The 22,033-nt window shown below is 53.0% G+C and overlaps 17 protein-coding genes across 17 annotated transcripts; 8 read left to right on the forward strand and 9 right to left on the reverse strand.

Annotated features, from left to right (window-relative positions):
- Positions 1 to 9: 9 nt before the first annotated feature.
- On the reverse strand, positions 10 to 2,151 carry MRET_0776 (NADPH-ferrihemoprotein reductase; the record flags this gene model as incomplete). The annotated part of the gene is made up of 1 exon (XM_027627403.1): positions 10 to 2,151. One exon carries the CDS (start codon positions 2,149 to 2,151, stop codon positions 10 to 12), a length of 2,142 nt encoding a protein of 713 aa, XP_027482827.1.
- A 164-nt stretch (positions 2,152 to 2,315) lies between these two features.
- Positions 2,316 to 3,098, forward strand: MRET_0777 (DNA excision repair protein ERCC-1; the record flags this gene model as incomplete). The annotated part of the gene is made up of 1 exon (XM_027627404.1): positions 2,316 to 3,098. One exon carries the CDS (start codon positions 2,316 to 2,318, stop codon positions 3,096 to 3,098), a length of 783 nt encoding a protein of 260 aa, XP_027482826.1.
- A 38-nt stretch (positions 3,099 to 3,136) lies between these two features.
- MRET_0778 (ribosome biogenesis protein NSA2) lies at positions 3,137 to 3,925 on the reverse strand (the record flags this gene model as incomplete). Its single annotated transcript, XM_027627405.1, has 1 exon — positions 3,137 to 3,925. The coding sequence occupies one exon, from the start codon at positions 3,923 to 3,925 to the stop codon at positions 3,137 to 3,139; it is 789 nt and encodes a 262-aa protein (XP_027482834.1).
- Positions 3,926 to 4,049: 124 nt separating this feature from the next.
- MRET_0779 (protein transport protein YIP1) lies at positions 4,050 to 4,643 on the forward strand (the record flags this gene model as incomplete). Its single annotated transcript, XM_027627406.1, has 1 exon — positions 4,050 to 4,643. One exon carries the CDS (start codon positions 4,050 to 4,052, stop codon positions 4,641 to 4,643), a length of 594 nt encoding a protein of 197 aa, XP_027482833.1.
- A 33-nt stretch (positions 4,644 to 4,676) lies between these two features.
- On the reverse strand, positions 4,677 to 6,719 carry MRET_0780 (DNA mismatch repair protein MLH1; the record flags this gene model as incomplete). The annotated part of the gene is made up of 2 exons (XM_027627407.1): positions 4,677 to 6,602; positions 6,633 to 6,719. The coding sequence occupies 2 exons, from the start codon at positions 6,717 to 6,719 to the stop codon at positions 4,677 to 4,679; spliced, it is 2,013 nt and encodes a 670-aa protein (XP_027482557.1).
- A 328-nt stretch (positions 6,720 to 7,047) lies between these two features.
- MRET_0781 (uncharacterized protein) lies at positions 7,048 to 7,398 on the forward strand (the record flags this gene model as incomplete). Its single annotated transcript, XM_027627408.1, has 1 exon — positions 7,048 to 7,398. One exon carries the CDS (start codon positions 7,048 to 7,050, stop codon positions 7,396 to 7,398), a length of 351 nt encoding a protein of 116 aa, XP_027483263.1.
- A 174-nt stretch (positions 7,399 to 7,572) lies between these two features.
- Positions 7,573 to 8,865, reverse strand: MRET_0782 (cyclin H; the record flags this gene model as incomplete). The annotated part of the gene is made up of 1 exon (XM_027627409.1): positions 7,573 to 8,865. One exon carries the CDS (start codon positions 8,863 to 8,865, stop codon positions 7,573 to 7,575), a length of 1,293 nt encoding a protein of 430 aa, XP_027483261.1.
- Positions 8,866 to 8,925: 60 nt separating this feature from the next.
- Positions 8,926 to 9,912, reverse strand: MRET_0783 (exosome complex component RRP45; the record flags this gene model as incomplete). Its single annotated transcript, XM_027627410.1, has 1 exon — positions 8,926 to 9,912. One exon carries the CDS (start codon positions 9,910 to 9,912, stop codon positions 8,926 to 8,928), a length of 987 nt encoding a protein of 328 aa, XP_027483262.1.
- Positions 9,913 to 10,221: 309 nt separating this feature from the next.
- MRET_0784 (uncharacterized protein) lies at positions 10,222 to 10,884 on the forward strand (the record flags this gene model as incomplete). Its single annotated transcript, XM_027627411.1, has 1 exon — positions 10,222 to 10,884. The coding sequence occupies one exon, from the start codon at positions 10,222 to 10,224 to the stop codon at positions 10,882 to 10,884; it is 663 nt and encodes a 220-aa protein (XP_027482555.1).
- A 139-nt stretch (positions 10,885 to 11,023) lies between these two features.
- Positions 11,024 to 12,304, reverse strand: MRET_0785 (serine/threonine-protein phosphatase 2A activator; the record flags this gene model as incomplete). Its single annotated transcript, XM_027627412.1, has 1 exon — positions 11,024 to 12,304. One exon carries the CDS (start codon positions 12,302 to 12,304, stop codon positions 11,024 to 11,026), a length of 1,281 nt encoding a protein of 426 aa, XP_027482556.1.
- MRET_0786 (WD domain, G-beta repeat protein) lies at positions 12,266 to 13,720 on the forward strand (the record flags this gene model as incomplete). Its single annotated transcript, XM_027627413.1, has 1 exon — positions 12,266 to 13,720. The coding sequence occupies one exon, from the start codon at positions 12,266 to 12,268 to the stop codon at positions 13,718 to 13,720; it is 1,455 nt and encodes a 484-aa protein (XP_027482553.1).
- MRET_0787 (TBC1 domain family member 10) lies at positions 13,717 to 15,837 on the reverse strand (the record flags this gene model as incomplete). Its single annotated transcript, XM_027627414.1, has 1 exon — positions 13,717 to 15,837. One exon carries the CDS (start codon positions 15,835 to 15,837, stop codon positions 13,717 to 13,719), a length of 2,121 nt encoding a protein of 706 aa, XP_027482554.1.
- A 199-nt stretch (positions 15,838 to 16,036) lies between these two features.
- MRET_0788 (NIMA-related kinase 2) lies at positions 16,037 to 18,049 on the forward strand (the record flags this gene model as incomplete). Its single annotated transcript, XM_027627415.1, has 1 exon — positions 16,037 to 18,049. The coding sequence occupies one exon, from the start codon at positions 16,037 to 16,039 to the stop codon at positions 18,047 to 18,049; it is 2,013 nt and encodes a 670-aa protein (XP_027482558.1).
- A 95-nt stretch (positions 18,050 to 18,144) lies between these two features.
- On the forward strand, positions 18,145 to 18,524 carry MRET_0789 (protein FMP21; the record flags this gene model as incomplete). Its single annotated transcript, XM_027627416.1, has 2 exons — positions 18,145 to 18,307; positions 18,334 to 18,524. The coding sequence occupies 2 exons, from the start codon at positions 18,145 to 18,147 to the stop codon at positions 18,522 to 18,524; spliced, it is 354 nt and encodes a 117-aa protein (XP_027482559.1).
- Positions 18,525 to 18,651: 127 nt separating this feature from the next.
- MRET_0790 (SRP40, C-terminal domain protein) lies at positions 18,652 to 20,628 on the forward strand (the record flags this gene model as incomplete). The annotated part of the gene is made up of 3 exons (XM_027627417.1): positions 18,652 to 18,943; positions 18,969 to 19,988; positions 20,054 to 20,628. 3 exons carry the CDS (start codon positions 18,652 to 18,654, stop codon positions 20,626 to 20,628), a joined length of 1,887 nt encoding a protein of 628 aa, XP_027482515.1.
- Positions 20,629 to 20,671: 43 nt separating this feature from the next.
- Positions 20,672 to 21,291, reverse strand: MRET_0791 (signal peptidase complex subunit 3; the record flags this gene model as incomplete). Its single annotated transcript, XM_027627418.1, has 3 exons — positions 20,672 to 21,092; positions 21,118 to 21,249; positions 21,284 to 21,291. The coding sequence occupies 3 exons, from the start codon at positions 21,289 to 21,291 to the stop codon at positions 20,672 to 20,674; spliced, it is 561 nt and encodes a 186-aa protein (XP_027482514.1).
- A 90-nt stretch (positions 21,292 to 21,381) lies between these two features.
- Positions 21,382 to 21,966, reverse strand: MRET_0792 (uncharacterized protein; the record flags this gene model as incomplete). Its single annotated transcript, XM_027627419.1, has 1 exon — positions 21,382 to 21,966. One exon carries the CDS (start codon positions 21,964 to 21,966, stop codon positions 21,382 to 21,384), a length of 585 nt encoding a protein of 194 aa, XP_027482517.1.
- Positions 21,967 to 22,033: the final 67 nt, after the last annotated feature.

Here is a 22,033-nt window from a genome sequence, read left to right on the forward strand (position 1 = left end):
CCTATCTATCTACGACCACACATCCAGCATCATGCGGTTCTTATCGTGCAGCAGCTTGAGCTCCTGTCGGCCCACCTCTTCGTCAGCGCCCTTGGCCTCACCCAAGATGCGCGCGAGGGTGTGCTCGACATCATGGCACATGCCCTTGCCCTCGCCACAAATGTACACATAGCCCCGCTTGTTGAGGATCGCGTCGGCAATGTACTCGCGGTCTTCCCAAATGAGGTCCTGGACATACAGCTTCGAGCCGTCGGGCTTGAACACCTCGCGCGAGAGCGAAAGACGAAGCTTGAGCTTGTTGTCGAGCTCCTTCGCATACTCATCCCATTCGTCGCGATACAAAAAGTCTTCATCGCGACGACGACAGCCGTAGTACAGGTGCAGGTGGGCCCAGTCGCTCAGTGCATCGGGGCCCAGCTTGTCGCGCGCGCGGCGCGCCGTCGACACACGTTCCTGCACAAAAGAGCGGAAAGGCGCCACACCCGTGCCCGGGCCGACCATGATGATCGGCACCTTCGTAGACGTCGGCAGACGGAACGTGGAGCGACGCACGTGAATGGGCACTTTGACGGCCTTGTGGCCCTCGTCGCTCGTCGACAGGTACTTGCCCTTGGGCCCGTCCAGTTGGTATACAGGGGCTCCATAGCGGGGGTCACCCAGGGCCGGTGTTTCATTATGCATGGCCATCTTGACAGCACTCACAAAGTTGGACGCCAGACCAAAGGTGTCCACGACTGCGAGTGGAGGCGTGTATCGCAGGCCCACGACGGTGATGTGAATGTGGTCCGGCGAGAGTTTCGGACTACTCGAGATGGAGTAGTAGCGAGGCGATAGGCGCGGGATGCACGAAATAATGCGGTCAAACGGCAACGACCAGTGCGTCGATTTGGGGATATCTTCGTCGGCCAACGAGTCGCCTGCCACAAGCTGCAGCACCTGTGCGATTTTGAACGAGTGGTCCGACACACGTTCGCGGAAGTAGTCGCGGTCCTTGCCCAGCCGGAGCAGCTCTGCGCGAGCTGCCTCATGCGGTGCAAATGGCGCAAACGATGACAGAGCCTGACGACTGGCCAGGGCATTAATGTCTAGGTAGTAGCGCGCAATGGCTTCATAGGTCGTCGGCACCGGGAAGGGCACCTTGGCCAGCTGTGGGTCAAGCGACTTGACGGAGATCGGCGTGCCTCGCTTCTCCCAGAGACCCAGCACCGACAAGAAGCGCTCCACTTGTACCTCAGGGTTGCTAGGCCATACGCCCAGGTGATCGCCGTGCTGGTATGTAATACCCGTGCCCTTGATATCGAATTCCATATGCACACACGACCGCGATGCCGTCCCCTCGTGGAACAGCTCACGTGAGTGCACCACGGGCGCAGGGTAAGGGTTCCGAGCATCGTGGTTGCCGAGCATGCCATTGAGGCCGCGTGGGTGGTATTCTCCTTCGTACAGCTTAGACGGTGCTTCGTCTAATTCTGTCACCGCAAAGTCAGACAAGTCACCGGTCGCGCCCTCCTCAAGGCCCAAGTAAGCAGCGAGCTCCTCAAACATGGGGTCTTTCCAGAGCATGTAATCGTCCTCGAGCCCTTTTTCATCATCTCCCTCACCACGCTCACCGATGCGGTGAGCACCCAGCTCCTGCAGGCGCTTGTCTAGACGACGAATTGCCTCGTTGAAGTACTCGTACGTGCTGTTACCCAACCCGAAGGCGACGTAGTGCAGGTTCTCGAGAGTCGATCCATTCTGGAATGCGACGTCATCCGACATGAGAAACTCTGTCATGCCGACAGCATTATCTGTAGGATCACCCTCGCCGTATGTGGCCATCACAAACACGGCCACACAGTCTTCGGGTAACAAGTCCAGCTTATCCATCTCTTCCGACTCGGGATCGACCACCATCGGCGACGTGCCGTAACGAGACTTGATTTCGCGTGCAATGCGCACAGCATACTCCTCAGCTGTACCCGTTTGTGAGCCGAAGAAAATGATAATGCGCTTTTTTTGCTGTTGCAGTCGTTCGACAAAGTGAGCACCATCGCCGTCATCTTCGATAGTGGGGACGTCTGGCTCCTTGCTAGCAAATATTCCGCGTAGAAAGTAGAGCGTGAGCACACCAACTACCGCAGACACGAGCCAGAGTGCATAGCCACCCATCCTGGGTAATGGTGACCAGGGGAGAAAAGAGGGTCACGTTGGAAGCGTGCGCGCTGCGCTGCCAATGTACAAATCAGGCCATCTTCTCGCACGTGACAAGGATAATGGTGGAGGTGACAGGACGACACCTCTGACGCGCCGAGTGAGCATCTGCGAGGCGACTGATGGCCTCCGCTGAGGCGCAAGCGCGGCGTCCACAGCTGCAAATTCGGGGCGCGCAGTCATCCTCCTCCATCCTCGTGAATAGCTGCCAGCGTGGAAATCCGATGTTGCCGCATATTAAGGGTGTGGCGTGGGAGTACGCCGATATTGTGCCAGACTATCAAGTGGGCTTGTCGAGTGGTGTGCTTTTCCTAAGTTTAAAGTACCATCGTCTGCATCCGGAGTACATTTATACACGCATCCAAAATCTTGCTCACATGTACACTCTACGCGTACTGCTCATTCTGTGTGATGTATCTGACCACCAACCGGCTATTCGAGAGCTGACCAAAGCCGCCGTGATTCACCGGCTCGTGATCATGGTGGCATGGTCAGCCGAAGAAGGCGCGCGGTATCTCGAAACATATAAGGCTTTTGAGCAAAAGCCACCTGACCTGATTCGTGCTCGTGTGGGTGAAGATCCCATGAGCATCCTACAGTCCGTCCTGACACAAGTGCGCGGTATCAATAAGGCAGATGTGCTGACACTCGCTACTCGCTACCATTCGTTTTATGATATGGTCAGACAGACACCTGAGCAGCTTCTCGTGCTGCCAGGCATGGGCGATAGAAAGGCACGAAGTTTGGCACAGGCGTTTCGAGAGCCATTTCGGGCCGACGGCGCGAAAAACGAGCAAAAGCCCGCGGAGGCATCCTGGGAAGACGCTCTGCCCGACCATTTTGAGTCTTTGCCTGAAGAAGAGCAATTGCGCATCGCCATGCAGCTGAGCATGGAGTCATCGTAATGTATATACTAGCTAAAATACATCCTAGGCATACGTTGTTAGGACGACATGAGAAGCACGCCATTCACGCATCCATCATTTTCGGGGTTGTTGGTGATTTGTGCATACTTACCCCATACCACTTTACCGCCCGCTGTCACCATACCGAGATCTGAGACGTTGACTTCGATGATCGTGCCCTTGGTCAGAACACCCAGCTGCGTGTACATCGGAGATTGCGGGTTCTTTTTCACGCCAATGATCGGCAATTGGAACGTGGCTTTCAAATCAGGATGCGTGATATGTGCCTTTTTGAAACGTAGACCCGTGGGACGGATAAAGCGCTCCAGCTTGGGTGGCTTCCGAGTAAAGTTGTCACCCACGAACGTGGCCTTCGTGACCATACGCTTCCATCCATTCTGCTTGCGCTTGCCTGTCTTGACAACCCGGAATGCTTCGTCTTCAGCGATACCACGAACCTGCGGCAAGGGGACCGAGTACCGAGCCGCCTTGTCTTTACGGCGCTCTTTCACAGCGCCAGAGAGTGCCTTGGCATCCTTCTGGCCCTCACGATCAAGCAAGTAAGTAGGTAGTGCCGTTTCTGGCTCGCTTGGCGCAGTCGACTTCTTTACGTCCCGCTCCTCGTGCTGCTTGATGGTCTTCTTCATTTGCACCTTTTCAGCGCGGCGCTTCTTGTTCATCATCTTGGCCTTCAAACCAATGGTCTTGCGAGCCATAGCAGCGGATTTGTGCGCACCTCGTGCTTCACGCTTTCTCATGCGTTCTTCATGATCAAGACGACGTCCATGACGCTTGATATGTTCCTCAATGTACTCGTTCTGAGGCATAGGTAGAGGTGATGAGGTAGCAAAAAAAAATTTGTTCGAGCGGCGCCGCCCAGCCCAACGGCTTATGTCATCATAGGAGGTCGGACCACAATCGCGGCTCAACGCGGCATTGCGCGTTCCAGTCATGTCGACGGAGTGGCTTGCGGCCTTTGGCACGGGTGGGCTCCCAGGTGAGCCCACATTGATGGAAGAACTTGATATCAATTTTCCCCATATCATGGACAAATCGCTCGCTGTGCTGAATCCGTTCCACCAGTATTCGCCAGACCACAACAAGGACGCGCATTTGATGGATGATACCGACTTGGCGGGTCCTCTGCTGTTTTGCTTCGTGTTTGGTGTCTTGCTACTCTTTTCTGGCAAGTCCCAGTTTGGTTACGTGTATGGCGTCGGACTTATGGGGGTGATTTCGATTTACCTCCTCCTCAACCTCATGTCGGAAGGCGGAATCGATGCATCGCGCGTCACGAGCGTGCTCGGCTACTGCCTGCTTCCACTGTGTCTTCTCAGTGCTATTAACGTGTTTGTCAAGCTGAATGGCGTTTTTGGTTTCGTGATATCCCCACTATTTATATTATGGTGCTGCACGTCGGCATCGGGCATTTTCGTGTCGATCCTCAACTTGCAAAACCAACGCTTCCTCGTCGCGTACCCCGTGGGTCTCTTTTATGCATGCTTTGCTCTACTAAGTGTATTTGACGTCGGATCAGCCAAGTAAAGGAGTACGGTTAACTCATAGATTGTGTATACCCTAACATCGTTCAAATACGCGGTACAAGTCTGGCAAGCTCGCAATTTGAGTCATGATGTCGTCCGGTAGGTGGTTGGGCACAATACATCGTCCGCGTGATCCTAACATGTGAGCAAACCAAACATGCTGAATCGACCACGCTTCTTGCTCCTGTTGCTCTTTACATAAATCGTCGCGCGTAGTGCCCCAGCTGGGTGGTACATGTGCCAATGCAAGCTCATGGCACAGAGTATAAAAACAGCCTTTTTCATCGTCCCAATCAACCTGTGGACCGAGTCGAAATAAAAGCGAGGGAAGTCGCTCGAGACATACTCCAGAGGATCCATGCTGTGGTAGCAAAGTGGGAATGGCCAGAACAGTTTCCTTTTGTGCATCAATGTGGATTCCCACATGCTCGCGCAACATATCCGTATGAGCTAACAGCTTCTTGGCAATCCTCTCAATGATTTGTGTTTTAGACAGCCCTAATGGAGCTGTATGAATATCTGCTAGTTCCATGTCGTATCCAATACCAATCAATTCGCGAAGTGAAGGCGGCGGATCAAGACGCACTGTACTGAAGGACCCGAATTGCTGAAGGGCAAGTTGATAAGCGAATTCTTCAATCAAAATACCATATTGCACGAGGTATAGTTGTGTGCTGTGTTGAATGAGGCAAAGACCTTTCGCTAGATCGACAATTCCGACGAAAGTGTGGTGCTGGACAATGTAGGAAAGTTGCGCGTCCTTTGACGCAAGAACCTGGTCACGAAGCTGCGTTATGCTTTCGAGTGTGCATTCACTAGGTCGAATCCTGTCAGGTAAAGAGACTTTTTGTAGTGGCATACTGTCCAGGGTTTGTTCTGTTTGGTCCACGCGTACCAAGTGACGTGGGTCATATGAGCGTGCACGCGTTACCTGGACATGGTCTTCACTTAGTACTTCACCTAACTGCGCAGATTGTGTCCTGAAGACACGGCACGAGCTTTGATTTACTAGAGCGTCTTGAACACGAGCTGAAATAGCTTCAAAAATATCGTCTTCATCCAAAAAATGCACTTCCTGCTTTGTGGGATGCACGTTGACATCGATCCGATTAGGCTCGATATCTAAAGCCACATAAATCCAAGGGTGTTGTCCTTTGGGCAGCACAAGCGTATATACAGATTCCAAAGCCCGTTTCAGAGGCGTGCAGTCCACAAGTCGATGGTTGATAAAACAAATAAATGTTGTCTTTTTTGACATCCAATTAGCGGTGCTAAACTGGCCCTCAGCTCGGTATCCAAGTTTCTCATCTTGTATTTCCTTCAAAGGGATAAGGTCTCGCGCTATTGTTGCACCATATAATGAACGGATCGTATCCACGATGGACGTGTTGGGAGTGCTTGTCAGTTGCAAATCTAAACGGGACTGATCTGCTTTCTTGCAAGAGAAACTAACACCCTGGGGACCATAATGTAGCGCGTACTTTGTAACGATATCCAACGCACGATTATATTCTTCGGATGCTGATCTTAAAGCATGTTTACGTTGAGGTGCATTGAAAAACATATCATGTATCATGATACTGGTTCCGTTGGTGCCAGCGCACGGTTGCGGTCCTGATACTAAAGATCCAGCACAGTACTCTGCACGGTACGCGCATTCTTCATCACGTCTTTTAGATACGACTTGAACAGATGCAGAAATGAAGCTTATACTTGCTAACGCCTCGCCACGAAACCCAAATGTGTGCATGTCGAAAAGATCATTAAAGTTACGTAGCTTGGATGTTGCAAATCGCTCACAAAGTAAAGGCAAGTCTGATTTGCTTATTCCATGACCATTATCTTGAATTAGGAGGGATTTGACGCCGCCTCCTCTAAGTGTGACGCGAATATGCGTCGCGCCGGCATCCAAACTATTTTCCAAGAGTTCCTTTAAAGCATTAGATGGACGGTGAATGATCTACATTAGCTTCAAATAGGCAATACCAACCTCCCCAGCAGCAATTCTGTTCACGACATCCTCATTCAATCGTTCAATGCGCCGGCGATCCACGACCCAGTCGCCCGAATCGGACATACGAACTAGGTGTGGAGGTTGTTGCGCTCCCCAGATAACATCCTGCTTATGTCATCTACTCGTGCTAGAATGTACGCACCCTGAGTTTGAAACAAATAAACTCGAACTAAGGCACATGAAATATATCATTGGACATAAATGCACGAATCTAATACATGTACATAGTTTGGAAAAGGAGCCAATCCTTGCTGTATCAATCCTTCGGAGCAGAATTCCAATGTTCCCTCGATCTAAACATGGAAGACAAACTACAGCGAACTAAGATATGGGAGCTATAGTATATAGGGGTGGTTTCGGCAGTCCGGGGTAATGACACCGTCCAGGGAAGATGATCGCTCTCCGCATGCTCGCTATTTACGCCATTGCATGTGCCCTTGCTCTGGCTGCGCCTGTCAGGCAAGAGTCATATATGCCTCCTGTGAGCATTGGCGTTGTGCCTCCTCGTGAGAAGCGCGCTGACGAGCCTAAGCCCTCGTCATCTATGCCTTCTATCCGCTACGGTGTCGTTCCCACGCCCGTCGAGCGTGCCGAGAAGTCTGCCCCTTCATCCTCTATGGCCTCCATTCGTATTGGCGTTGTGCCTCCTCGTGAGAAGCGCGGCGAGGAGCCTAAGCCCTCGTCGTCTATGCCCTCGATCCGCTACGGTGTCGTTGCCACGCCCGTCGTACATGAGGCTTAGGTCAACAGTACCTAACATGTACATCGGATTGACTTAGTCTAACTAATGAATCCGTCATATACCCAGTCTTTGCTGGTCTCTTCGAGTTTGCGGGAGAGTCGATATTATGAAAGGCCGCTTCGACCGGGAAGTCATATAGAAACTCACGTAACATAGAGGAGGCATGTATAATAGTTATGTCTCTATTTTCACGCGCTTTATTTGATCAACGGTGTCTTCAGCTGGGCGTTTACGCAAAGCATCGCGATTCACGGTCTCGAATATACTGAGGCAGCATCGTAACTTTAGATCGACTTGCTTGACGTGATCCACGTCCATGGATGGCTTGGGCGGGATAGTGCCTGGTATCACGACGGAATGGATCATGTCGGCAATTCTCTCGAGAATTATCACAATATCATCAATAGGTAGTCCAAGTCCATATACAAGCTTGGGTAAAGCATGAGCGGCAGAGGCTTCATCCCTTCTAGAATCCAGTTCGGGCGCGGCTTCTGAACCAAGAACGCGTTGCTTTTGCCGCCATAAATCACGCTCCTTTTGCTGCTTTTGAAGAGCATACACGCCTCGCTCCTCCTTGGCTTTAAGCCAGGACATGACAAGGTCTTTGCCATGTATAGACGATTTATTGGACGATGAAGGGACATCGCACATCCAGCACGAGGCAAGCGCGATGTGACTTGGCGTGAAAAGAAACTCAGCATCAGTGAGTCGCGAGAAATGCAAATAAGGTTGTACAGAGGCAGCAAAAGCAAGTAAATCTTCACGCGTGAGGTGAGGCATGACTGTCTGGATATCCAAAATAAACCCGTAGAGAGCACGATGCGCGCCGTGTACACCGAGCTCAAAACCGAGGCTCTGCACCATTCCGAATTCGATTTGAGACAAAATGGATTCTGTCACATCACCACGCACAGCCGAAGGAGCCTGTTGGGCCTGTGCACTAGTCCCAGCATTCTTGTTCACCTGGGCGCAAAAATGAGCTAGAGGAATAGGGTAGTTCTCTGCCTTAGATGCCAAATAGATGCTTGTGAGCATGATAAGCTTGGGATGAAATTGCATGCACGAGTTTCGTAGATAAAAGCGCTTCATGTATGACATGGCCGTGGCTTCTATCAGGGACGGAAGGCCTACAGCCTTGACAAGTTTGCCGATGCGCATGAGGTAAAACCGCATAATGGCCACTTCATCCTCGACCGATAAAAGCTCAGGACTAGATGTATTTGGCGTTTCAGACACGTATTGTAAGATGGAGTCGCTTACTTTTTCGTGAGTGTCCCTGCGTAGCGACGCCAGAGCCGAGGGATGAAAGGTCCAGTGTCGTGACTGGCTGGAATTCAGATAGGCTGGGTGTGGGTCAAAGGAAGGTGGTTCTATACTCAAAGGATTGCCCAGTCTATCCAGCATAGGATGGGGTGCAGACCCCACATGCCATACAGACGGCTGGGGCGCAGCACGGTCACTGGCCATGACCGGAGGTCCACAAGGTTCGAGTGGAGTTGAGACACGCTATACTACAGGACAAACCAGCTACCGGATGGAGAGAACTCGTTGAGCAGAATCCTCAGCCAGCTGGGATTCGAGAAAGTCCGACAGTTGTCGTGCACGAGCAGCTGCTCCGTCCAAGAGGCCCAGAATGGTTGGGTATGGTATAGCTACACCACCTGCTTTATCAAGTACACACACTTCGCGTTGCGCGTTCATGACAAATGTGATGTTTGAGTGGGCGAGAGTGCATTCGAGCAAAGATGGGTCAAGAAGTGCCACAGTAACATTCGGGTTGGTATAAGTACCGTCCACTTCCATATCAGAGTCTGCTTGATCGACGGGTAGTGTGGGAGACTGTGCCAATAACAAGCTACGCTCTTGACCATTCTTTGGCACTAGTACAAAAATCGCATACGATACACATAGTGGCACATGATGTAATGCGAGAGGTACAGGTACGCGTTCATCTGGCGAGTGCACCGTGACCTGGCCATTCTCCACAGTCACCTCGGGACGGCGGTACTGTCGCAGAGCCAGCATACTCGCCAGAACGGCAGCATCCATGGCAGCACCCTGGTCTGCCAGAATGTGAACGGATACATCAACGCACCAAGCGACCTTGCCACTCAGGACACACAGTGCTTCGCGATCTACCGCCTCAGAGTGTCGGACGGCTCTTTCCAGCAGTCGCTCGAAGAGAGCTTCTCGCTCACGAGACTCGGTGGCGCCGTGCACACCACCAGTGTCATACTCAACGCCGGCCATAGGTGTGAGGTTCGCATGAACTTGAACAATGCCTTCATAGGGCCGATCATTCCGTGGCTCACAAAGAGTGGCATTAACGGAAGCAATGGCAATGGTATCACCCACATGCACTTGGCACCAGCCAAGTCGCTCGCTAAATTCTGCACTCACAGACCGAGCTTGGTGCAATTTGCGACCATCAGTCCGCAAGGCAGCCGTTCGGAGAGCCGTGAGCAGAAACACTTCCTCTGTTCGTGAGGGATGTGTAATTTCACCTGCAGGCATGGATCGCGACAATTAGGGTCACGTACACCTGTCGATCAACAACAACATCGCCCCTAGACTCATGTGATAGCCCCTTTTTTCTGGGGCCTCGATTTCAGTCAGCGCGACTAAAGAGGGCTGTGTTCTTACTTCCTTTTTGGTGTTGGGCACATGGACACTTTATTTTCAACCAATTACATTTTGCATATCATGCATGTAGAAGTGCCACAGGTGTAAGGGAGAGAATCTGACCTCGGTGAGGAGTCTGTGATGCACGTAGTGTATATATAAACGACACTTGACTCCATCCGCGTCACGAACGTCTCTACCATGCAGTACACCGCGTTTCTTGCTGGTCTCCTCGCCGCCTTTGCCGCGTCGGCATCGGCCGCTCCCGTTTCGCAGGATGTACCCGCACCCACCCTTGCCCCTGCGCCTGAGCCAAAGCCTGCCTCAGCTCCTGCGCCTCCTTCTCCCTCTAAGCCTGCTCCTGCTGTCGAGGCTGTGCCAAAGGACGAGCAGAACATTAACGATGCTGCCAGTAAGCTCGTCACAAAACTTCAATGCACGAACTACACCTCTACTGGAACGCTGAAGCTGGATGGCAAGACTGTGTCGCTCAAGGATAGCGATTTGGTGCTCTCTGGTGGCGACGAGCTGACACTTGTCTTCCAGGAGTGCAAGTCGAACATTTTGAATGTCGAAAGCAAGGGCACGATGCACTACGGTATCATTTCACCGAAGGGCAGCGTGAAGGAGAAGTGCCTCCGCCCAGCCGCTCTTGCCCAGCCAGACCAGCACCTCCAGGTCCAGAACTGCTCGATGAGTGACGACAGCTCTCAGATGAGCCAGTTCTTTGAGTTCAACGAGAAGGGCAAGACACTTGCATTCCTCGGCCATCTCGATGCTTCGAAGCACTACATGGCCAATGAGAAGGACAACTTCTTCGTCGTGTCGCCTGAGGGAGAGGGCAAGAGTCTCGCCCTCGCTTAATGCAATGCAATGTTATGTGGATGATCATGTGAGCCTTGTTGCTTGGGTCGCTCAATGGTTCTTTCCGACCCACCCTTATACATGGATATGAAATAGTCATATATATGAGTTTTTTTTCTATATTAGTGATGTCCCAATCTCAATCAAATGGAATTCGGCGAACAGGTATCCGGTCCTGTGCCTGCTTTTGTTCAGCGGCAGCAAACACGCTAGGGATTGGTATACCACAGCAATCGCCCCATCCAGCTGCTTGTCCCTGACCGTGGTAATGGCCATGATGCTCATGGGTAGAGAATCGATGGCCGTGCTCGTCTTCTTCCACATCCAAGGCATCATCATCGTCCATATGACCGAATTGGATAAGCTCACCAAAAAAAATGTGCTGTGCAATCGGCAGTTTCAAGAGTACCTCGGCGCGATACATCTTAATCATGCCTTGATTCACCTTGTTCCAAGTACGCACGCCAGAGATGTCGTCGAGCATGGGTGAGTGCCAGCGCAGAGATTCAGTCTTGACGGCATTGATGGCTTGGATACAAGCAAAGTACATGTAAGCAGGAGCACATTCGTCGACGATTTCCCTATCGTGGATCGACTTGGGGCGTAAGTACGGGTGGTCTACAAGCTGGCCAGCGCCCCAGAGAAAGGGTAAGAATTGATAGTCATCAAGACCCCACACACCATGGCTGCCGGCCGGCTCGAGCCAATAGGTTGCCTGGACAACGCGCATCGTCTCGATGTAGCTCCAGAACACACGGAGCACAAGTGACGTAGCATCGCGGTCCAGGTCGAGTACACCAAGCTTGACAAGGCAAAGAAGCCAGCACAGAAAATTGAGCTCCATACCACTGCCATAATCTATGCGCTTGGCATTGCCCCAAGCCTCATTAAAGTAGACGGCCAGCTCTTGACGCGCTCGTGCGTCGTGTTCGAGACCTGGTAGTGATTGCATCCAAGTATCAACGTGTTCAACAATCTTTTTATACAATTCGCGAAAAGCTGGGTTGCCGAAGCGCGAGTTTTGTGCGGATTCTGTGTCGCGAGGTGTTTCGTCCACTAAAGTCCGGACCTGTGCTACGATGTGCAAGACGGCTTTGATGGGCACACTTTCCTCAACATTTTCGTTAAGCTTCTTCCCCTTAATTGCTTCGTTGCATGTGCGTATCATACCTAGAATCTCAGCAAAAGCCGTTGTCGTTGAAAAGTGATCGAGATGGCGCTGCGTCAGGATGCGCTTCCGTGGTAAAGCGTCGCTAGAGAAAGTACGTGGCACTCGGCGAGGCGTTTGGGCCCCTTCGAAGGGATCAGTAGGCCCAGGTGCCGTGGGTCTTGTGGACACACTTGGCGCCTCGACTGGCTCGCGCAGCTTGTGCACGAGCACATGCCGTGCTTCGGGAGCCAAGGCTCCGGATGGTGGCATAATGTGGCGCAAGAAAGGCCCTGTAGTGTGTGGAGAAAAGTGTCACTTTTTTCCGAGGCCCAGGTCATGTCGACGTTGCTCGGGGTGTGTCAAGACATAGTCGCGACCTTCTTGCGGACGCACGACTGCCCAGAAACATTGGCAGCTTTTGAAAAAGAATGTAAACGCGTGCCTGTCGCAAACTCAGCTTACAATTCTGTCTCTCGCGATCTTCGCACGCTTGTGGAATATGCTGCGTCTAAGGCCAGCGCTCACACGGCCCTCGAGGCTCTGCCCCCGGACGCAACAAGGCCTACAGCACATTTTTCCACCTACAAATTGGAAAGGACGCTAGATTATCTGCATTTGGGCAATATCCTCTCCGTTGTGCCTGTGACGTACCCTGGTGTTGCAGGCGCATGCATTGCCACTACTGGCGCTGATAAGCGTGTCGTGATCACTCACCTGGCCACAGGTGATGTCGTCGGTATGCTGGAGCCTTCTGCACCACAAGATACCCAGCCACATGGGCACCATGCTGCCGTATTGTGCTTTGCGCAGCACACCACGAATCCACGGTATGCTGTCACATCGGGTATGGATGGCATGCTTGTTGTCTGGGATTTGGCTCATGACACGCCGATACAGACACTGCGAGATCATCGCCGCTTTGCCGTGCGTGTTGCATTCAGTCACGATGCGCGCTTTCTCGCCAGTGCCAGCTATGACAAAACCATTCACATCTATGAGGACGAGCAAGGCCGCTACGTCCGTCGACATACCATTACGCTGACGTCCAATCCTGAGGCTCTGTTGTTTGTACGTGGTGCACCGGACCAAGCTGGTGAACGCCCTTGGCTCGTGTACACAGTTCGCGAGAGTGTTATGCTGCATTATGTTGGTATGCCGACTCACACCACCGCCTGGGATGTGTTGACGTATAACACAAATCCTGATCCAGACGACTTTCACGCAAGTTACTCGCTATTAGACTTGGCCATGCACCCGTCGGGCCAATACATTTCTGCTCAAACGGGTGATCATGGCACTCCGTGCGCTCTGAGCAGCGGGTCTGATCACACACTCTCCCGCCTCCTTCTCATGCCGTTATTTTCCGACAAGCGACACTCGACGCTATGGACCGAGTCACCATCCTCCTCTTTTACTAGCCCACGACATGCATGGCGAAAAGAAGGCGACGGCGCATGGATCACGGGTGAAGACGGAATTCTGCGACTCGTCGGACTTGATGGCCGTGTACATGCGCGTGTGCCGTGTCACGGCCAACACAGAGACGGCGACTTATCTGCTGCCTCGTGGCGGCACGGCGGCAACACCGTCATAAAAGGCGTGGCCGTACTCTATGAGAAAGATACGGAGCACATTATTACTTGTGGATTCGATCGTACCGTTCGCATTGTCCATCCCTCTACCTAATTTTTACGTCCCAGCAAGACCCGCAGGGTCTTTTTCGTCATGGGCTTACCTTGCATCGACGGGGCACGTCTTACCCCCTCTTCTTGTTCCAAAGTGGCATCTGAAGGAACGCGCTCTTGCAAAAGTCGTTCCGCCGTGGCTTCCATACGCACAATCTCTTTATTCGTGACTGGTAATTCAAGGGCACGGTTTAGCACGTTCACTTCCGACAGTGCACCTGGCGGCACAAACACGAGGTGACGCAGAGTCATCATGCGGCGTTGCTCATGCGGCAGCTGTAGCAGAGTTTGCCGGCACAAGCACAAAATTGCCACAGCTGTGCGGAGCAGAAATGTGTAGCCATAGCACATAAACATATCCCATACACGCACGAGCGTAGCCCATGGCAGAGTGCGCACAAAGATGGGGAGAATCCACCCGGGAAGGAACATGATCGGCTCAATGCTAAGGTCACGCAGTTGTTGATGCAATTCGACGTCCACCATGCGAAGGAGCTCATCCACCACAAGATTGTCCACGTGCAAGCGATGCATATCTCCTGTGTAGATGTGCTCCATGCCATATCCATGCACAATAGCATCAAGCAGCCAGAAAGCATCTTCAGCATGCAAATGCGTGAGCAACAAGCCAACCAACAGGCACATGCCCTCCGTGTAGCCGACCTTGGGGTTGTAGAATGCATACGCGTGCAAAATACGGCGAATTGTGTCGCGCGTCGATCCACCCATGCCATCAAATGGTTGACTTACTGGGAAGCACTGATGGAGATCCTGCTCAATCAGTATAGAAAATTGGTATTTGTCGGGTTGTCGCTGTGACTCTGAACTCGCCTGGCACATTTGGTCGAATACACCTCGTTTGGGCTGCACCTGCTTGTCGGCCAGCAGCAGCCACACACGACCACGAAGTGCACTTGGCACGCCCAGATGAACGAGCTGCTGTGCCTTTTTCAGCGTGCGCGATGTGGGCGAGCGGTCTGTTAGCAACGTTGTCCACAGCTGGAAGAGCTGCGCCCGATCCGACAGAGCATGTTCCGAGACGTCCAGCGTCATCTTGGAGCGGGGCGAGCCGTACAAACTAGGTGCAGGACCCGCGCTGGGCGATTCACGCGATGTCCCTGACCCTAGACCACTGCCAGCCATGGATGCAGGCGACGTGATCGTAGGCGCCACGCGGTACGGCGAAGTAGGAGGTGTGGCAGAATATGCACCTCCATGACGCGGCAGGCGTGGCGAAGATGCCATCGCCTGCTGACTTCGACTCCTTTCCATGTGGTAGGGTGATCCTGTCGCCGATGCGTAGACTCTGGCAGACTGCTTCGACGGCGTCGTTGGGATAGGCTCTGTCTTTGGCTGCGCACGCACCTGGCTCGCTGGCGAGGTCATGGCTGCGGCATAAAACGAGCTCTCAGTAGACGAGAACGAGGGACTGTCCTGTAGCGAGTTTGAGCCGCCTGTCGAGTCATCTTGTTGCAGAAGGCGGTTGGGGACCTGCTCTGGCACGACATTCAACACCTTGTCGATCGGTCTTTCCGGTGTCAAGGGCTCATCCTTCTCCTTCTCCTGGGTCCCATTAGTCACGTCGGGCTCCACAAACGTGCTTGGGCGAAAATATGTATCGTAGATCGAATACACGTCATCATACTCCCCGCTTTTTGGCAAAGACGGGGGAGAGAGGGATTGAAACAACAGGGCATGATGCACTGGCGGCGCGTTCTTTCTCTTCGTTTCGCGCCTCGATATAGGATCATACAGGACAAGAAATTCATTGGGTGATAAAGTACAACTCTGTAGTGGGACAGGCTTAGCAAAAGGACGCTCGTTGGGCGACATGCTGCGATCAAGCGTGCCCACACCCAAGAGTGGCGGCACGGACTCCATGTGTGCGCCATCAAAATAGCCAACCATGTATCCACAAAATCCAAGGTACCAGCCTTGGGGATACATGCTGTCACCCGGTTGCACCAAACAACATAGGATCGTCACCTGGTCGCCTTTGCGAAATGCTAAGTGTTCCGCCTGCTTGTTCCCTGCACACGTGATTGCGGCTATACATGATCCGATACCGCCATTCTCCGTGGCAAAACGACACCATTCGTGCCTGGAGTACTCGTTCATACGTCAGTTTTGGCGTCGGCAGGAAGGTCGGCCGTCGTGGCGCCGCGACCGTTGGCGCTGTGCCTGGGGCGTAGAGACCACACGCGCCGAGCGGCGTTTACTATCACGTGTCCACCACGTGGAAAAGTAACACCTACAAGTGTTGGTTGTGCTACCCACTCCCACGTCGTGCGGTTCCATTTCGACTGCCCCTGCAAGCATGCGTGCAGTTGCAGCCTCTGGCTCCCGGCCAACTTCAGGTGGTGGCGCATATGTACTGGAGGGATACGAGGCACTAGATGTGATCGGAAATGGCACATTTGGTTTGATACGCAAAGTTCGCCGCAAGTCGGACGGCATGCTGTTTGCTCGCAAGGAGCTCAACTTTGAGCGCATGAATGAGCGCGATAGAAAGCATATCGTATCGGAAGTCAACATTTTGCGAACACTTCAGCACGACAACGTAGTACGTTACGAAGAGCGCTATGTCGATACGGAAAATGGTATTCTCTACATTGTGATGGAGCTGTGTGAGGGCGGCGACTTGGGCACCGTGATCAAGCGTTGCCGTCGCACCAAAACTCACCTTCCTGAGGAAAGTGTGTGGTCGTTTTTTGCGCAGATGACGGCGGCTTTGGAGGCATGTCATTACCGAACTGTGGCACCATCCATGTCCGGTGCACCCCGCACAGTGCAAGCCATATTACACCGCGATCTCAAGCCCGAGAACGTGTTTCTCGATGCCGATCAGAATGTTAAACTGGGCGACTTTGGCCTCAGCAAGCAGATGGCGGCGCAAGCTTTTGCTAACACATACGTCGGAACGCCATACTACATGAGCCCCGAGCTAGCCACAGGTCAGCCATACGACATCAAGTCGGATGTGTGGGCGCTAGGGTGTATTGTGTATGAGCTTTGTGCCCTGTGTCCACCGTTCGATGCTTCAAATCAAACTGAACTCACTCGAAAGATCAAACAGGGAGCTGTGCCTGCCCTCCCACGGCCATACTCTCGCGATCTGCAGGAGGCCGTTAATGCCATGCTCCAACTTGACCACCGCCGACGTCCCACGACGCGGCAGCTGCTCCAGATCCGCCAGATCAAGATGGCTTGCCGCACCCATGATATTGCTGTCTTACACAAACATGTTCGGGTTGAAAAGGAACGTCTGCACGCTCAAACACTTGCTCTCGAAAAGCGTGAAGCACTTTTGCAAGCGCGCGAGCAAAAATTAGCGGTGCAGACGCAGGAATTACAGGAGTGGTCTGACTATCCCTCACGCTCTAAGGCTTTGGATGAACGTGCTTTACTTCTCAACCAGCGTGAATTGGAGCTGTGCCGTCGTGAAGAGTCTCTCCAGCAGTGGTCAGTGGAAAAAGGTCGTATGCAAGAGACCATTTCACAGTTGCGCCGCGAACTGGAAGAGAAAAACGCATTGCATGCTTCTCTATCTTCCCATGATACCTCTCTTAAGCCATCTCGTACAAGGCAGAGAAAAACGCTGAAAGGCGAAGAAATACTTCGCGCACGTATGGCGGAAGGTGCCGTGTCTCTTCCAATGAAAGGCCGCCTCACGGACGACGAGTGGATCGACGACGACGAGCCCGTACGCCACGCACCCACAAGTACCATACCAAATTTAGACCGCATGCGACGTCTGGAAGCCGACATGTCTGACTGCTCGATGAAGGATGCCTCGTGCATGTGGCGCGAAGCATTGCCGCTCCGAGCACGGACGGGCGATACGCCCAAGCGCACTTCGATGCCCAATGCCGTTCACGAAGAGGAAGAAGAGCCATCTATGCCAACGTCTCGTACCATGCCAATGAACTTGAACTGCTTACCCCAAGAGCCACAGTGGCTCTTGATGGACGAGGAAGAACGGCCCTCTCCCTTCCTCAAGCGTGTGAATCGTATTCCACTCGAAGCCCTCAAGTCGGACGTGAGCGACGTGGATACGGGCGTTAAACTCGAGCCTGGTCCATTTAAACCACCTTCTTCACGCACGAGTGCGGCGGCATCATACGATCAGGAAAATGTTCCATGTCCCCGCACGCGTATCATGACAGAACACCGGCGTCGACGTTCGTCTCTCTTACGCCCCGCTGATGCTCGACCAGCACAGACCAACATTCCACGCCTCGATTCGATCCGTTCTCGCACACACGGCATCCCGTCCAGTCCATCCACACGCTCTCTGCGTCCCTTTTCTGCCGCTCAGCGTGCGCGGTAATTCTCGCTGATTCATTCAGCCAGACTACGAAGTGGAGGTGCCATTCCCCTCCCTGAGCCAGTCTATAGTTTTTTGTTCGTTGCCACATACTCATAATGACGATTCTGACTCGCTTATCTCGGCAGGGCGTCATGCCTGTGCGCTTGCTCCATGTGTCCAAGATCATGGCTTCGGATGCCCCGTTCCAGCGTGTCGGCCCTGTCCCTTTGCCGAAAGAGGAACAGCAAGAATTTGAGCGTCTCGTGCGCGAGAAACAAAGTATGTCATGCATTACTCACGACCAGATGTCATGCCATTCACTACCAACAACGAGGATGGTAAGCCACAAAACCTGCACCCCGACGCCCGCGTTGGACCAAGCACGGAATTTGATGGCGATGTGAACCCTGACACTGGCGAAGTGGGCGGGCCCAAGACAGATCCGCTTCGTTGGAAGTCTGAATGGACGTATGGTGGCCGTGCTACAGACTTTTAGCTGGTAGATACATGATGACCACGGGCCCACCATCGAAGCGTGGCGCACATGCCTAGATCGACGCGATCACGTGACCAAGGTCCCGATGGGCAGGACGCGTTGTCGTCTGGCGTGTCGTGTCTGTACGATGACGTCCACTGTCCCGGGGGAGCCGCACAGTGCTCTCACACCTAACGCAGCAAAAAAAGTTCAGAATACTCCTGCAAACTCTAAAAAGAAAAAGTCGAAAATTCCGCCAGCGAACAACATGACGACGCCAGGTGACTCCCGACAAGTTTCGCCTGTAGCCAAGCGGCGCAAATCACAACATGCTCAGCCGATCCATGATTCGTCTCTCACAATGGCCATGGACTCCACATGGCAAACCATTTTGGCTTTTCGTACCTCGTTTGGAAAGGGATTTCAGCGTGTCCTTGATCGTACGTACTTTTCTGCTTACACCAGCGACATTTAATCTCGATCATGCTCGCCAAATTGTGCAGCAAAAGTACGGACTTGACTCATCAACGCCCGTTGCTTTGTCTTACCAAGCTTCCGACGGTATGAGCATCGACTTGGAAGACAAAGAAGATATTCGTGCGTTCCAAGTCTATGCCTCGCGCGAGCCTGTTGTCACGTTGCACGCTGACTTTGATCAGGCCAAGATTGGTTCTGCTGGAAAAGCGCAAGAAGCCACCATCTCATCAACGCCATCTAAATCGCGTGGTCGTCGTGGTGGACGCTCCAAGTCGGCCAATAATGCTGCGAATGATGCTGCTGGCGCCCCACCAAACGTTGCGGCCTCAGAGTCAGCGCCTCGTCAGGACGTAGCTGAGACATCTATGGCTGAGGTCTCTGCTAACTTGCATGAGATGTCACAAGATGCACCTCAGCCGCCTAGTGGCAAGCGCAAGTCGCCCAAGCGAGCAGAGCCAGTGCCGGAACCCGTGCCAGAGGCCGCACCCGAGCCAGCGCCAGAAGCTGGCTCTGCTGAGTCCATCCAGCGACCAGACGATGATGACGACGAAGATGTACCGCTTTCGCAGCAATCTGTCTCTAACGCATCGACTGGCACTCCAAGTCCGGAAAAACCGCGACGACACCGACGCACCAAGGCAGAAATGGAGGCATTCCGTGCTGAACAAGCAGCGAAGAAACTCGAGAAAGAACAGTCAAGTCAAGCCCATAAGTCATCCAGTCAATCTGAAGAAGCAGATGCAGCTGATACTACGACAGCTTCCGTGGGTGATGAGACAACGATTGTGCACGATAATCATAACGACGAGCCAGCTAGGACAGCTTCTGCTTCCATCCAAGCGCTAGAAGCATCCGGTCCTGCTGCCATGCAACAGCGCCTATCTGAACTCAAGGCGAAGAAGCAGCGCAAGAATGCTGCTGAGCGCGAAGAACAGAAATTGCTCATGGACCGGATCAAGGAAAAAGGACTGCCTGCGACGGCTGCCGAGCCTGCCGAGACCTCTTCACGTGAGTACCATGACTTTGTTGCGAATCATGACTGACACGACGCCTTTTTGCTGAAAGGAAACTAGTTAATACATCACATACTGCAACCAACGGCACTTCCGCGCCACCGCGTGTGACTGCGCCAGACGTGTCTACAACAGAGGATGTCTCGCATGCAGATGACACGCAGCCGTTCATCTCTCAACCAGAGTCGCACCTTCCTGCCTCTCCTACCAGAGTTCACGGCCCTTCTCCGAGACCACCTGCGCCTGTTGAGAGCACGCCGCGGCGCTCTTCATCATCGGTCTTTGTTGACGCACCAGAGCGTCCTCCTAACACTGACTCGTCCGCGCAGGCACATCGGAACTCGTCAGGTGCATTTACCAAGCTGTCTGAGCTCAAACCTTCGGCCCTTCGCCGTACTGTTTCGCAGCAGGAAGGTCCACAGACCCCTGCGACATCGAGCGATACACCTGCATCCGAGTCGGAGTCGGAATCAGAGTCAGATTCAGAGACTGGATCTGATTCGGACTCAGACTCAGACCAAACTTCGCAACCTGCGCTCCCTGCGTCCAAGATGGCCGGGGCTAGTGCAGCGGCATCTGCAGAGAATGCATCGAGTGCCAAGCGGAAACGCACATTCTTTTCGGCACTCAGTTAGCATTTGTAGCATAGTTCCTCTGATATCCACCCACTACGAAAAGTTAATATGGCACAATGACTGGTGACTGATGTTGAAGCTCGGGATTCTGTGTTACCGCATAGGATCGAGACCGTGGCATCACCCCGCGCTGCATTATACCCACATACGGCATGACATTCCATTCGACCCGGAAATCAATCGATGTTACGTTCTCAAATGATCGACTAAGCTCACGTAAACCGTACTTGTTGCGCAAATTCTTTCTCTTAACACGGGCAGATTCCTTATCCTTGACGATGGTATCCCAAATCACCACGTCATGTTGGCCCGTTTGAGGCGATTCATACGATGCAGTCAAGCTCAAAAACACCTGCTTTGTATTCCAGGTGAACAAAGGCGACGTGTCCAAATCCACATCAAGACGCGTCTCCAAATAATGCTGGGGGCGACGATCTGCGTGGTATCGCGCAAGTCCATAAACGCTCATCGTTAGCCGTAGATACGTACACGTCTGCCTTCCTCAAGCGAATGTCACTCGTTGGCGCGCCAATTTGCAGGCCAGATAGCGCTACAAAGAAAGAAAGAACACTCACAACACTGAGAGCAAATGCCGAGACCAGATTAATTCGCTGTGGAATGCTGTGCACGGTGAGAGCGTCGCGAACATGCATACCTGTACATGGTCGTCAAGCGTGTACATGTGTCCACGATCGACTCTTCACGTTTCTGCCACGTGGTCACCGGGCTATGAAAGCTACTCACATCAACTGCTCACGCATAGTTCTCGACGGGGAAGTAGTCGTACTTGTCGCGTGGAAGAGCACCCTTCTGAAGCTTGAGAATGTGCTGGGGAGAGGTCGAGGGAAACTTGGGAGGCATATTCTTGGGCGAGTACTTGTGCTCGGACGAGTTGTGCACTTGTGCGAGCACTTGCGTGAAGGCAGTGGGCGAAGCTAGATCATCAGGGCGCGTCAAGTCCGTCGACGCACCCGATTCGGGAAGCGGAAGGCTCTTTGTACCGTCCTCGTTCGGTGAAGCGAGCAGCAGTTCCGTCAAGTACTGCTGGGTCACTACATCCAGCTTCGGATACTTGCGGCGGAAGTCGCGGTGGTAGTACATGTTATCAGCAATGTCAGATGCGCGCGAGGGCACTGTAGCTGGCTTTTCCGGGCGGGAAGCCGGCGGAGGGTACCTAAACTGCAGGTTGCGAGGCAGGCCCGTCGAGACGTCAGGATTCGTCGACATTAATTGGTGCACCTTATGCCAAAATGGTGTCACACCATTCGGAATATGGTACTTGTCGGGGGACTCGGGCACCTTGTTCAGCAGGGTGCGGGTGGCACGAAACACGGACATGGTAGGTCGAAGCAGACCCGTAGCCCATCGCCTCCGTGACAGGGTGGATTAGTCAGTCTTTCGGGCC

This window comes from Malassezia restricta, chromosome I (genome assembly GCF_003290485.1).
Source record: "Malassezia restricta chromosome I, complete sequence".
Taxonomy (NCBI): domain Eukaryota; kingdom Fungi; phylum Basidiomycota; class Malasseziomycetes; order Malasseziales; family Malasseziaceae; genus Malassezia; species Malassezia restricta.